This window comes from Notechis scutatus, chromosome 15 (assembly GCF_049901735.1).
Source record: "Notechis scutatus isolate UNSWTSFEM ecotype Mainland chromosome 15, rNotScu1.2, whole genome shotgun sequence".
NCBI classification, from domain to species: domain Eukaryota; kingdom Metazoa; phylum Chordata; class Lepidosauria; order Squamata; family Elapidae; genus Notechis; species Notechis scutatus.
The window spans coordinates 1,357,327-1,372,451 of record NC_142023.1 but is presented as its reverse complement, the minus strand read 5'-3'; the positions used below and the strand labels follow the sequence as shown (position 1 = coordinate 1,372,451).

At 50.1% G+C, this 15,125-nt stretch overlaps 1 protein-coding gene across 1 annotated transcript; it reads right to left on the bottom strand.

Moving 5' to 3' along the window:
• Positions 1-1,664: 1,664 nt before the first annotated feature.
• PMPCA (peptidase, mitochondrial processing subunit alpha) lies at positions 1,665-12,148 on the bottom strand. The gene is given in 14 exon segments (XM_026687398.2): positions 1,665-2,314; positions 3,221-3,365; positions 3,462-3,524; positions 3,804-3,894; positions 5,831-5,949; positions 6,037-6,129; positions 7,512-7,775; positions 9,550-9,650; positions 10,044-10,138; positions 10,487-10,569; positions 11,563-11,642; positions 11,771-11,929; positions 11,932-11,966; positions 12,081-12,148. Coding segments are annotated over 14 exon segments (1,545 nt in total). The 5' UTR covers positions 12,128-12,148; the 3' UTR covers positions 1,665-2,144.
• Positions 12,149-15,125: the final 2,977 nt, after the last annotated feature.

Below are 15,125 nucleotides of genomic sequence, written 5' to 3'. Positions count from 1 at the left end.
TGTGTCCCTAGTGTGTTGCCTGCTTCTTTAATCTCTGCACTGTTGATATACCTGTATTGCTACCTGGAGCTAATTTAAATCCTCATCAACGGAAGTCCAGTATTTTCAACATGTAATACAAGATTCAGAACATAAGAGAGTTGCTTGTTGTGCTGGACTGTGGCAGGGGGCCGTGTCCCACAGCATTCTTCCAGCCTGCAACCTGGCAACTCCATAAAGGAAATCTGGGTGTTCCCTAGCAAATTCCAAGTCTCGTAAATGCACCCAAGATTCCACCCCAGCATCTCCTTTGCTCCCCACGGGAACAGCCATCAGCCATCCTGCTGGAGAGGACAAGGAGGCTGGCAAAGAATCCCTCAAGGGAAGAGGAAGGTAACTGGGTACTTATTGAGCTGATGCTTCAGGCCGTTTTCAGTCCTCTCCTGCCTCTGCCATTAGACCAGAATCCCTTCATCTCAACAGAAATTCCTTGTTGCATTGGAAAAAGGATTCTGTCAGCCAACAGACTGCGAGAGAAGAGTCTCTCCATGCAGAACAGGGTTTCCCCAGGCTTTGGGGAGGGGGGAGGAGGAGACGAGACACATAAAATGCACAATGAACTGGACCAGGGGTGTCAAACTCAAGGCCCAGATCTGGCCCGTGGGACCACCCTGGGCACCTCACCTCTTGCCAGCTGCATGTGGCCCTCGTGAGCTCCATTTTCGCTGGCAGAGGGTTGCAGGAGGCCATTGCAGCTGAACCCGGAGCTCTGCCGTCCTTTTTCGCTGGCTGAGCTCTCGGGCCCCCACAGGCAACCTCAACACGAGGGACATCGAGCTGGCCACGCCCCCCCGACCCCCCCCCCACCCCTGATGCGGCCCTCAATGAAATCGAGCTTGACACCCCCTGAACTGGACCAATAATGTAATGTGTGGTTCTAGAGCATTCTAAGTACTTCTCGACTTCAGATGGCTCAAAATAATGATGGCCTCCGGAAAAAAGTCAGCTATGTAACTTAAATTTGAACTATGACCTTCACTCTGCAGTCCCATCACTGCAATTTGAGCATTTGGCAACTGGCTCTCACGTACAACCAGTTGCACCAGTTTCTGACAAAAATAACGGTTAAGCTGGATTCACACTTACGAGTGCGGTGACTTGAGTTACTATCACTGTAAAGATGGTTGTGAAGTCAGATCTGGCCACATGAGGGTCTGTGGCAATTTGCCACGGTCAACTCACCATGGCTACCTCACCACACAGCCAACTCGCTGCAAGACAACTGACTACAGAATAAGAGTTACATTAATATCAAAGAAATGATGGGATAGAATCATTAAAGAAAGGATGCAGAAGGAGGTGCAGAATAAAATGTGAATGGCAAAACTTATTTTTTTATTTTAATTAATTAAATAGAATTCGTAAAATTATCCTGCAGTGAGTTGTCCTGTGGCGAGTTGGCCATGGTTAGTTGGCTGCAGCAAATTTGCCATGCCGAGTTGTCCCATTCCCATCACATGATGTCTCACTTTATGACAACTTACAACAGAAATTCTGGTGCAAATTTTGGTCCTAATTCAAGGACTATTTATAGGAGAAAAGTTCTCATCTTGGGTCAAGAGTAACAGGGGGGGAAAATGTCACTTCAAAAACTGTCTTATCGCAACTAAAGACACAACGTAGACTCTGAATAAATCTACCAATCTTGAAATTCAGTTTTGTTCCTCCAAATTCAAAATACAATTGCACTCTTGATTTACCCCTCATAGTTTAAACTTAATTTTGGAAACAAAGGCCAACATGCAACGGTGTAGCACCCTCATTAACTCTCTTTATCAGTATTCTTCGCCATGGATTGCACCAGACTTCATTGTCCCTTCATTCAAGACCAATCAAACAAGGACAGGAATTTGGAATACCAAAATAGCAATCTGGTGTGTAGGAGCAGCTTTCTTCAACCATCCGGCCTGCCATCTTCTTATTTAAGTTTTGAATCTCCCAAAATAAGTTATCTTGAGGATGAACAGAATTTGAACAGGCACCTGGAAACGGCTCCGCCAACCACCCTCCTCCGATGCCCAGGGCCGCCCTCCCGGCAGGTGAGAAGTTCCTTGGCAAGCAACGGCTCGTCTCAACCAAGCGTCTTGGTGGGGCAGCTGCCACTTTTAACGGAACAGCCGGTACACCCTGGGAAGCCGCCCGTCTTTGCTGGAAAGGGCGCCCTGGATGTGCTCGTAGCTGGGCAGCTCCCGCAAGTCCCCCAGGGCGGCGACGGCCGGCTTCTTCCGCAGCATCTTCGTTGCCACCCGTTTGATGTCACTGGCGCTCACTTTGCCTGTGCGAAAGGGAAACAGAGGCACCCAGGATCAAGTTTGTGCGGCTCCGTGTCACGCCGGCTCCCACACAAGGCTGCTCCACTAGAATACGGGGGCTCCAGTCTGGCCCAAGTTACATCCTCAGAATTAGCAGAGAAAGGGCCCAGACACACAAGCCATATCCTTTAGACTTATATTCCGCTTCAAAGTGCTTCTACAGCCCTCTCTAAGCAGCTTTACAGAGTCAGCCTTTTGCCCCAAACAATCTGGGTCCTCATTTTACCCAACTTGGAAGAACGGGAGGCTGAGTCAGTCTTGAGCCGGTCAGGATCGAACTGCTGGCAGTGGGCAGAATTAGGCTGCAATACTGCATTCTAACCACTGTTCCACCAAAGCAGATAAATGATAGATAGATGATAGATAGATAGATAGATAGATAGGATGGATAGGGTGGATAACAATAGCACTTATATACTGCATACACATGGATGCTTGGACAGCCCTCATAAGAAGATAGATAGTGATAGATGGTGGGGGGGGTGGATAAATAGTTTTTTTTGCAGCCTTTGCCCAAGTCAGCTTTGCCCCCCAAGCATCTGGGTCCTCCTTTGACCCACCTTGGAAGGACGGGAGGCTGAGCCAACCTGGAGCCTGGTGAGATTCAAACTGCCAAATTGCAGGCAGCCGGCAGGCAGGCAGAAGTATAGCCTGCAGTACTGCGCTCTGACCACTGTGCCACAAGCGGAGCAAGAGAAAGCCCAAGGGGAAGCCACTCGGGCTGGGGAGGCCGGTGAAATTCCACAAGAGGTTTTGGGCAGCAGAGCAGGGGAGGTGGGCTCACTTTGGCAGCACTCAGAAACCAGGGCCCCCCCTCCCCGAACTTCCCTCCCCTCGAGAGGGGAGGCTCCATCGAGCCTGGCACTTACCGATCAGGACGCAGAGCTCCTGTGGCAGCTTCCTGCCTCCCGTGGCCAAGACCTGCCTCCCAACATCCTCAAAAATGACCGGCCGAGACTCCAGGTTCATCATCAGCATGGACCGCAACTGGGTCTTGGCCCGTTCCAGCTCAACCTAGACGGAGAGGCAATGGGGCTGCTTCAGGCTCCAAAGGGAGGCTCCCATCCGAGCCCAAAGCCCCGACGTAAACCTTCCTCCCCAACCTCTTACCTCTCCCAAGGTTCCAGCCATTAACACAAATTCCCGGGTGATGATCTCCACCATTTCCCGGACCTGCAATCCGAGGAGGAGACGTGTTGGAGCTGGGCGTGAGAACCCGGCCAAGGCCTTTCCCCTCCCTGAAGGGCGGAGAGCTTTGGGGGGGGGGGGGAGACCCCTGGGCTGAGGGCAGGAGAGGAGGCCTCCCGCTCGCCAGGCCAGGTCAGGGGGCACTGGGAATGGCTCCTCCCCTCCCTCGCTCGCCTGCTGGCCTGGGAGATGCAGCCCAATCTCCAAAGGGCTGAGAGAGGCCAGGCCTAGCAGGCGAGGGATCCGTTCGGAGGACCCGTTCACCTGTCTGGGATCCGCGCTGGCGTGAATGCACAGGAGGCCGGTGTCCTCGTAGCTGTGGTGGTAGGAGGTGGCATTGTACATCCAGTGGTGCCTGGGAGAGAGCGAGAGAGCAGCAGAGAAGGGGACAGGGGGAATTACCAGCAGCCTTGCAAGGCCCCACAAGAGCCTCTCGCAACTGTGGGCCCCCCTCCTCAAGAGTCGGACCACATGTCCTATCAGCCCCAGCCCAGGGAAGGCTGCTATGATGCAGAAAGGAGGGCCAAGGGTATCTGATTCCTGAAGAATTCTGCCCAACTCGCAGGTGCATTCATTCACCTGGCTTCACTCAGGCTACATTTATTGGGAGAACACAGGAAAGGTCCACTGTGGATCTGCGGTTCCAGATGCCTCTTTCTGGAGATCTTGCCAAGGAAAGGGCTGGTCAGTCACCACAAAGAGGACAGAGATATCTGGACCCAGAGCAACCAAGAGTCAAGCCTGGGGTGGGATGGAAACCACACTGGTCCGTCTCACGGATGGTCTGAACCTGGAGGGTGGCAGTACGACTTTCTCAGCAGGCTTCTGACTCCAGGGTTCTCCAGGACTGCTGGGGGGGACATCATTACACGGTAGCTCTCCTTCTCCTGGAGCAGATGGTTCCCTTGGAGGCTCCGTGGAGAAGATTCAACTCGCCTGGAGCTTCAGTAGGGGTCCCTCAGGGCTCACAGCCCTCTCTCCAATGGAGCTGAACAGGAGAAAGACCCCCTCCCACTGGTACAGGACGAAGTAGCTCAATGTGCCGGTGACACCCATCGATCGATCCTCACCCGGGGCAGAATGGGAAACCTGGAAAGTCCTGGGGAAGCTGGAGGGGGACACAACCCACGTAGTATCCAGGCAATTGGGAACGCTGAATGAGTGACTCTAGTGGGAGACTGCAGCCCCAAGGAGTTTGCCTGGCTTAGGGGACATTCTCAGGACCCTTCAAGTTAACAGACAGGCTCATTGTGGTGACGGTGCCTGGAGAGCAGAGGATGGCCTTGAGGGAGGATCCATTGTCACAGCAACAAACAGGTCAACGTGGCTTAAGCTCACACTAGGAAAGAGACTTGCAAAAATGCTTAAGGCAGCAACCCCAATTCACCTGAAGTGGGATGGTGGGAAGCATATTCAGACCTGCAAGATTCTACTCCTATCAACACTGGAGTAAAAGTGGCTTTAAGCCTACATGGCACCTGTCTGGTCTACCTTGTAAGGCTCAAACTACAGGCCTGGTTCACATACTGTGATAAGCGAAAGTGGTTGACTTGGTTTGGCTTTAGCCTGTGGTCCGTTTGTAAAGCCATAATTGATGGCTGATGTCAGATCCATGTATCTGCCATTCTTCAATGGAGGAAGAAGGGGGGGAGGGGGGAAAGTTGGTACAAGTAATCCTTTTTTGATGTAACCTGAATATCTTAAGTCTTGTACTGAATCTGTATAATTTGCACATGATATACAACTGGGGGACTGAAGACCAGTTGCCTGGAAACTTGTCGCCTCTTGAGAGAGAAAGCAAGAGGAGACCATAAAAATTCCAGCTCCAAAGGAAACTTCCCAACTACGTTCCCAGAAAAAAAAGGGGGGGGTTAACATGTTGCTTCTTTGTATTGATGAAATCCACATCAGGCTAAGGGGAGGGGTTCTAACTAAGCTGCATGCCTGGAAGGATATCAGATCCTGCTTTGAACATTGCCTGGCTATCTTCTTTTTCAATAAAGAATTCCTTTTGAAATACCCAGCTTTCTGAAGTTCATTCTTATCGTTTGAAGGAGAGAGTCGGGGCCTTACAGCTGGCTTAGCATGACTCAGGAGCTCTATCACCGCTGGGTTAGCCAACCGCCCCCCTCCACACACAACGTGTAAACTAGCTACACAGTCTTACTCCTTTCTCTGTTTGGACACACACACACCCCAAACCTCCAAAGCAATGTGAGAGGGCCCCTCCCACCACCGTCCCCGGGCTCAGCTTGGGTCTGCTCTTCCTTCTGAGAAGCCCAGGGACATACCGGTTGAGGACGTTGAGGTACAGCCGTGTGAACATGCCTTTGCCGGGGCCTCCAGCAGAGAAAGAGCCGCCGCCCCCCATCATCATGTTTAAGACAGCGAAGGGGATGAAGTCTTCCTCCTGAACCGGGGAAGCCAAACCAGATGGTCACTCGGGATGTCTGAGCAAAAGGGCCGCCCCAGCCAGACGGGGGAGGGGGACGCTTACCAGGAACGAGCAGCTTTCCAGTCCAATCATGATGTGGGCCAACTCTGGGATGGGGGTGGGCCCTAAACTCACATCTGACATGTCCTTCTCCAGCTGCAGAGAGAGGGAGAGATTCTGTGGGCATTGGGCTTTTGTGCAACTAGCTGACCATTGGCTCTAGAGAAGGGGTGTCTTCTGGGAGTTGAAGTCCACCAGACTTAAAGTTGCCAAGGTTGGAGGCCCCTGCTCTAGAGCAGTGGTTGCCAACCAATGGGCTGGGGACCACTGGTGGTCCCCGAGAAAATTTTGGTAGTCCACAGAGAAATGTCACTCCCAAAGCAATTAATCCAGGCTGCGCGGGAACACAAGGCTGTGCTGCCCACATGGCCCGCGGGAACACAAGACTTGTGTCACTTGCATTGCGAACAACATGATGTAGCAAGGGGAGGGGGGAAAGGGAGGAGGGAACTTGCCCCATTCACCCCACACATCTCGCCTGGCCACGGGCTGCTTCTTCCTTCTTCTGCTTTAGGCTGCACGCAAGGAAAGCAGCCAAAGTCTTTCTTTCTCTCCCCCAAACTCCGCCAGAAACGAGTCTTTGGGACCCTGCAAGGCCTCCTGCTCCAAAAGGCTGTGCTAGCATGACAAGTCTCACAAAGACTCATTTCTGGCAGAGTTTGGGGGAGAGAAAAAAGACTTCTGCTGCATCTGCTGCTTTCCTTGCATGAAGCCAAAAGTCTCTCTCTCTCTCACCCTGAGAACGAAGCTGGAGCTGGAATCCTGCAGTCCCAAATAAAGAATGATCAATTGGTAGGATGGCAGCCCATCCTACGTGCAAACGGGCTGGCAAGCACGGGAATGCAGGGCTGCTGCAATGCTGAGGCGGGAGGTTGCAAGTCTCTTTGTTCACCCCGTCATAATTTCAAACTGTCACTGAACAAACAGTCATAAGTCAAGAACGACCTGTACTGCACATCCTTCCCAGTGGTGGGATTCAACCGGTTCGCACCATTTTGGCTGAACTGGTTGTTAAATTGCTGGCTTTCCCCACCCAGGAGTCCCCATGCACCCCGTTTGGGCTCCCAGGTAAGTGCAGGGAGGCCCAAAATGGGGTTTGGCACACCCCCCCACGGCCCGGTTTTGCTCCCGGAGGGGGCAGGAGGCCGAGTGCTGCCTGTTCCACACCCCTGGCTACGCCCACCCAGCCAGTCATTAGGGCAGAGAACAGGTTGTTAAAGTATTTGAATCCCACCACCATATTTTTATCACTTTAACTTTGTTTTAGCTGCCCTGAGAACAAGTTTAAGGCAATTTTAAACCCAACTTTAAATCGTAACAAATCATTTTACGAAACCCAAGAGATGCAAAGGAGGCGCTGCTTCCCAACATGCCAAGCAAAAGTCCTGACCCTGAACTGATCTCCAGCTGCAGGTTCGTTCTTCTGCCCTTTCTGCAGAGCTTGGCAAGAAAAGCAGAGGCCGCCTTCCCTTCCTCACCTTCAGGATCCCTCCCGTGTACTGGGCAACGGACTTGTCCACATCTTTGGCTTCCCCACTTCCCCAGGCTGGAACGGCTCCCAGGAAGTACTTGCGAGCACAGTCCACCAGCTGCTGGTGTTCCACCCCCACGCCAGCCAACACCATCCTGTTAGGGGTGTAGTAATTCCTCAGGTACGAGTGGAGAACCGTTCTGTCAATCTTCTCGATGTTGTCTGCGGGGCAGAACCTGTTCAGCCCCACAGTGTTCTCCCTGTAGGCTGCCTGTGGGAGACCAGGAGAAACAAACATGATTTTCAAACAAAACCAGGCAATGACAAAACATTTGTGACCTCGCTTCCTTGCTTCAGGATTACGGTTGGCCACGGGCACCAAGACACGGGAAGAGCCCTCGCTGCTCTATTTTACGGATAAAAATACAGCTGTCAGCCTCCAAGAATCCTTCTTCGGCTTGTCTTTCCGACTGCCATAGAAACGGGGGAAGAATAATTGAGCTTCGTGGGGGGAAGGTTGCTGGAGGTTTAAGTTGGTGAAATGTAAACGTTGGGGTGTTTTCTTGACTACGCTTACTGCGCAGACGTAGCTCCTTATCCAAGCCAAGGTCAACGGTCAGATTGCATGGGTGGTTTGAACTATTGGGGGTGGGAACATTGGCATAACTTTCAATGTGTGATTTTTGCGCCTATTGCCTCAGATCTTGTATTTCTTCTGCTGCTACCACTTCAATTTCCAGTAAAAGTCCCTTTCTCTAAAACAATGGAGTCTAAAGTTTCCTTTCTTAGAGTTTGAATGGAGCCTCACCTGACACCCCCCGTCTGGCCCAAGTTGCATCCTCAGAATCAGCAATGAATGGACCCAGAGACAAGCGATAGCAATAAGACTTATATACCGCTTCACAGGGCTTGACAGTCCCCTCTAAGCAGTTTACAGGCTCAGCCTTTTGCCCCCAACAATCTGCATCCCCCTTTTACCCACCTCGGAAGGACGGGAGGCTGAGTCAACTTGGAGCCTGGTGAGATTCGAACTGCCAAATTGCAGGCAGCAGAAGGAGCCTGCAGTCCTGCACTCTAACCACTGCGCCACAAGCGGAGCGAGAGAAACCCTAAGGCTGGGGAGGCCGGTGAAATTCCCCAAGGGGCTTTGGGCAGCAGAGCAGGGGAGGTGGGCTCTAGTAAGCACAAGGGAGCCACCCTACCCGGGAAACCAACGTCTCCTAAAGGCTCTTCTAAGCATTTTGCGACGGGTTCCACTTTTATGCAGCTGTGTGATAAAGCTGGATTTGAACCCAGGTCTCCCTGATCCATGGCCTGAGCTACTGAGAACCTCCTGCTTCCCAGCTCTTTGAAGGAATCTTCCTCTGCCCCCTATGTCAGTCACAGCCCGCAAGCCGTTCTCAGTGTGAAGTGCTTTGGACCCACAAAGGGGCCTCGCAGCAGTGCGGCACCTCCTCAAAGACGGTGAGTCTCATCTTGGGCTGCACGATCCCAGCAAAATACAGGTTTCATTTAAGGAGGAATCAAAGTGTCCATCTCCCCCCACCCCCAGCACAGTGTCAACCTGACAGTTGGAAGGAAAGATGCAGCTTTTGGGGGGGGGGGGGGCAGCGTGCATACCCACACTCACACAACGCCCCAGGTTGACTCTGCATTCCCCAATGCTGCACCTCCCCCCTGGACTGAATATTTCCTTTCACTCCCCAAGACTGCAAAACAATTAGCAAAACAAGGTATTGTTTGATCTTATTGTGCCCCACCTCACATGATGAACCCCTATTGCTTGTCATAAAAAAAGGCAAAATTGGGCCTCGCTTGAAAATTATTTCAGGTCCTGCATCCACACCGCTGAAAAGGGAATTTTCAACAACGCCGAGGAAGTCACCATGGGCCCCTCAAATGACTTAGGGGTTGCCCTGCCCAGCATGCTGATAACAGTGTCCTTCCCCCGCTTGTCCCTCCCCCCCCAATTCAAGCCAGGCAATTAGGAGGAGGTCATTGAGGGGCTCAGGGGCAGCAGGAGGCAGAATGCCAGAGGGCCTTACGGCATGGATCATCTCGGTCAGCAACGGCTCTGGATCGGGTCTCATGTTCAGGTCCTGCAGCTCAAAGCGGACTGCCATACGAGTCATCTCGATTTCCTCATCTGCCAAGAGAAGCCAACCCTTTGGGACCAACCTCCTCCCAAGGGACAGTGGCCCAAACTCCTTGGACAGGGAGGAAAATAGCTCCCAATTCCCAGCCACCAAATCCCACACCAAATCAACCCTTGTTTCTCTTCCCAGCTGATAAATCGGATTGGGCACCCCCACCTATTCCCACCATCATGGCCTCTCCCACTCCTGTCCTTCCAAATTTTGCCACTGTACCATGTTCTCTGCTGGCAGAAATCACTAACACCTTTATGGCAACGCAATCTGTGTTCAGGTGGGGCAGCAAAATCCTGCCTGGCTCTTGCTCTCTTCTCTTTAGTCACAGAAGACGATCTCACCTGGCAATCTACTTTTTTAACTATTTCTTTTTTTGTTTTGTTTATTACCTGACAGTCTGGGCTGGAGAACCACATCAGCCAAGAGACTGACCATGGCGTCAAGGCCCTTGCTATCTGCAGAAACGGCATACATTGTGGTATCCCTGAAAGAAGAGCAAATCGGTTTTATGTTCTACTGGTACAGGCATGTTTAAGACCCTGCAAACAAGGAACTTTACAAGTCTTGTGTGAAAAATGGCACACTGTATCACTCAAACCAAACTCAAATGACATTAAGCCTGCCTGTGTAGGATGGAGGTGATTCCATAGTAAAATGAGAGCTAGGAAAAGTATGCAATTATATAATAAGGTCAAATGAGAGCTAAAATGAGAGCTAGGAAAAAGTATGCTAAATGCAATAGGTGCCCCCTCTTCCAGTCAAAAGCCAACATCACTTGACTTGGATTTATCAAAGCACCACCTGGCCAAAGGACGCCTAACAGGAAACAGACCTTGACACCTGGCAATCACAAATGCCTCCATGCTTCTCCAGCGTGAGAAGAATATCATCCTTGCTGCTAAACTGAGCTGTAGACTAAAGAGAAAAGGAGGAAACAAAAGCAAAGGAGTTCATTTTTTTCAGGGAGAACTGGGCCAAGAAGGCTAAATAAAAATTAACTAAATTATATGCAGTTCAGCGGTTACATGCAATAACCAATTTCCCTGGAGTGTTAACATCAGAGATTTGCTGGCACCTTTTGGAGACGAATTGCACCAATGTGCCACCACCACCCAAAAAAAAGCTAATGCAACCCTAGGTTGTATAAACAGAGGCATAAAATCAAGATCACGTGAAGTGTTAATACCACTTTATAATGATTTGCTAAGGCCACCCTTGGAATATGGCATCCAGTTTTGGTCACCACCAAGTAAAAAAGATGTTAAGACTCTGGAAAGAGCGCAGAGAAGAGCAACCAGGATGATTAGGGGACTGGGGGATAAAACATGTAAAGAACGGCTGCAGGAACTGGGTATGTCCAAGTTTAATGAAAAGAAGGACCAAGGGAGGCATGATAGCAGCCTTCCAGTATTTGAGGGGCTGCCACAGAGAAGAGGGGGCCAAATTATTGTCAAAAGTACCAGGGAAGCAGGACAAGAAACAAGAGATGGGAATTAATCAAGGAGAGATGCAACCTGGAATTAAGGAGAAACTTCTTCACAGGGAGGACAATTAACCAGGGGAACAGAATTTAGCCTTTAGAATCCGTGGCCGCTCCATCGCTGGAGGCTTTTAAGAAGAGACTGGACGGTGACAGAGATGGCATAGGTTCTCCTGCTTGAGCAGGGGGCTGGACTAGATGATCTCCGAGGTCCCTTCCAGCTCTATTCCGGCATTCTATTCCTATTAATTCTGTTCTATTCCTATTTTATTTCTATTCTATTCCTAATCATTCTATTCCTGATAGCTCCCCTCCTCATTCCTATCCTATTTCAGGAGGACTTCCATTCTGTTTCAGCCCCCGCCGGGCTTGTCTTCTCAGCCCGGCCTTTCGCTTTTCCAAGCCCGATTCCCGAAGGGGCCACTTACCGAAAAGGCCAACTTCTCCAGAAAGTGCGAGATCCCGCCGGGGTACTTGGCTTCGTATCTCGACCCGGAGTTGATCAGGACTGTTCCAAGGGCAGAAAAGGGGTGAGGGGAGGAGGAGGAGGAGGAGAAGACTCAGCTGCGGGCCCCCCCGGCGTCGCTTCCACCCGCCGCAGCCGCCTCCTCAGCCGCCCTCCCGGCGCCCCCTTACCGCCCAGGGTGCAGAACTGTCCGAACCTCTTCTGGGAGGCCACGCGCAGCCCGCCCTCCAAGGCGCTGACCTCCGTCTCGAAGCCCTCCGGCCCGTCCAGGCCGGCGAAGGCGGGCTTGGGCAGCCCCGGCAGAGGGGCCGTCAGCGGGGTGCCCGGTAGCCTCCCCCGCTGCTGAAACGCCGCGACCCGGCGAGCCTGAAAGAGAAGGAGGAGGCTTGAGACCCTCGCCCCGGGATGGGAAATGAGACGCTGCCCCCCACCCCCACCGCCCTCAGCCGGAGGGCACGAAAATCGAGGCCGAGGCCTCACCTCCGCGCCGGGCCCAAAAGGCCCCTCCGCACCGCGCTGGCCGCCATCTCGCTCGCGGAAAAAGAGAGGGAGGGGGAGGACGCCGATTGGTCGCTCGGGTGACGGCGCCGGCGATTGGCGGGAGAGTCCCGCCTCTTCCACATCCGGAATCGGACCTGCGACGGAAGGAGTTTCTTTGGTCGGCGACGGAAGTGCTCGGAGTGGCAGTTTAACCCCGGGGCATGCTGGGAAGCGCGGGAGTCGGGGGAGAGGGAGACGGGGAGGCCGAGGCCTGGTTTGGCGGAGGAGCGCTGGGCTGGGGAGAATAAACCGTGGTTAACGCCCCAGACCAGAGGCCTCCAAACTTGGCCCCTTGTGGACTTCAACTCCCATTTTACAGAATCAAAACAACTCGGCATAGCTGGCTGGAGAATTCTGGGAGTTGAAGTCCACAAGTCTTAAAGGGGCCAGACCATCATTTAGTAGAGCAGCCGTGAATGGCTTGGAAAAAATACTACGAGAGCTGAACATAATAGTAAACTCCCCGCCCCGCCCCCGGTCAGAGAATGAAATATTTTGGGTAATATTAAAAAGAGGCAGAATATTATATTTCCCCAAAAGGAGAAATGGTGCTTCCTGCATAGTAAAACAGTCTCCAAGCAGAGGCAAAAAGTCTGTAGAAATGGGTATTTGTGTTTATATTTTAACATTTTGGACACCTAGAAAACACACTGTTCAATATAGAAATGGAATTTGTGATACAAAACAATAAAAATATTTATAAACACCCCCCCCAAAAAAGGATAAAAATGGAAGAAATCTGGGCCAATCTATTCACAAACAAAATACCTTTAGCTCACGTGAAGGGATGAAGAAGGATGGGACATGACCTGAACCCCGTTCACTGAGAAAAGTGGGAACAATACAGGCCCATTGAAGAAAGGCAGTGTTGGAAGGAAAATCCATCTGGTTCAGTTCCAAGCTGGGAGGAAAAAGCCGGAAATAAAATGCAGGCTGATTGGAAAGAAATATTCCCTGTGCTACTGTTGGAAGAAATCTAGGTTCAGTTCCAAGTGGGGGAAAAAGACACTGGAAACTTTGGTTGAAACTTAGTGGGTGGTGCAATGAAGGGCAATTGAATGGCTCTGCCTAAAGGAGATAGATCTTTGTTATGTAGAATAGACTGGCCCAGGCCTTAATGGGCCATTAACAAAGGTGGTGGTGGGGGGTGAGTTTCTTCCTCTCTGAGTTTCTACTTCTCTTAGGGGAAATATTCTGCCTTTTTAATATATCCTAAAATATTTCATTTTTTCTAGAAGAGGGGTGGGTTTTAACTTCCCACACTACTAGGCTTGAAATTCTCAGTTTGGATAATTTAGAACTGTGTCGCTTGCGGTCAGACCTAGGGATTGCATACAAAATTATACATAGTAATGTTTTACCTGTAAATGACTGTTTCTGTTTTAATAGTAATAACACGCACGCAAACAACCACTTTAAACTCATTGTAAATCGCTTTAAACTTAACTAAAAATATCATTTCTGCAATAGAGTTGTCAAAATCTGGAATGTTCTACCTGATTCAGTTGTCTCAGCTACAAATTTTCACAGTTTCAATCAAAATTGACTTCTGTGGACCTTGCTTCATACTTAAGGAGTGAGTAGAGGGTGTGTGAATAAGTGCATTAACGTTCCTCTGGTCCCTGTCATTGTAATTTAATTCTTCTATTCTTGTTCTCATTTTTGTTTGACAAATTCTAATTTATGAATACTCTATTAATGAACAGAATCACCGGGGTTTGTGGTTCTGGGACAGCTGACTCAAATGGTTGAATGAGTGGATGGATCTTTTTAGGTTTCTGTGACTTTGACGTTTGAACTGTTCTGGGGGTTGTGCAATGAAGGGGGTTTGTGTTCTGAAAGGGTCTTGGGCAATTCCTATGGTGTGGCTAATGGCTTTCGTCCTGGGTTGGATCTTGGGTGAGGGGCTTCTTGTTCTAATCCTACCATTCTGCTTTTGTCAGCTGTCAAACTTTACCGCAAGGAGTGTCAAAATATCCTGTCTTGATTGGACTTCTGCTGGCAGTATTTGCCGTGCTTATGAATTGAGCCATCTAGGATCACCCAATAATTTAGCTCTGCCACTGCCAGTGTTTCTTGTGAATGGACTCAAAAGAATTCACATGGAAGGAAAACTGTATAAAATGCAAGCATTTGTGTGGAAAGAATTCTGTTAACGGTGGAGAGTTTACAACACATCAAAGACTCCACAAAGGAGGAAGCCCCTATCAATATCTGCAGTGTAGATATAATTTTTTAAAGAGTGGATACTTCAATTTATATCTAAAGAATCCACACATCTGCTGTGCTCCCTGAAATATTTTGCCTCTTGAACTGAAGTCTTAAGACCTCTGCTCTTCCAGGAAAGCCTTACTGGAGCCACAATGGGACACGCTGCACTAGAAGTGATTGATTGGAAATAAATCAATCAGTTGATTGAAGGTCCACCCTCCCCACCATATATTTTTGGTGTTAACCTATTTAATTATTTTTAATAGCACGTGCTTTAAAGCTTTATAGTGCTTTACAGCCCCATCTAAGCGGTTTACAGAGTCAGCCTCTTGCCCCCAACAATCTGGGTCCTCGTTTTACCCACCTCGGAAGGACGGAAAGTTAAGTCCAACCTTGAGCCTGGTGAGATTTGAACTGCTGGCAGTCAGCAGAATTAGCCTACAATACTGCATTCTAACCATGGTGCCATCCCAGCTCTTAATTAATTTTACATTAATTTTAATCCTTTTAATGTGTAGGAAGAAATGTCCCTGTAAGGCCCAGGCTCTCTCCCCTTCAAATGATAAGAATGAACTTCTCAAAACTGGGTATTTCAAAAGGAATTCTTTATTGAAAAGGAAGATAGCCAGGTAATAATCAAAGCAGGGTCTAATATGCCTCCAGGTGTGCAGCATAGATAAAGAGAGTTAGAACCCCTCCCCTTAATTTGATGTGGATTTCATCAATACAAAGAAGCAATGTTAATTTCCCCCCCACGCACTTTTTTTTTTCTGT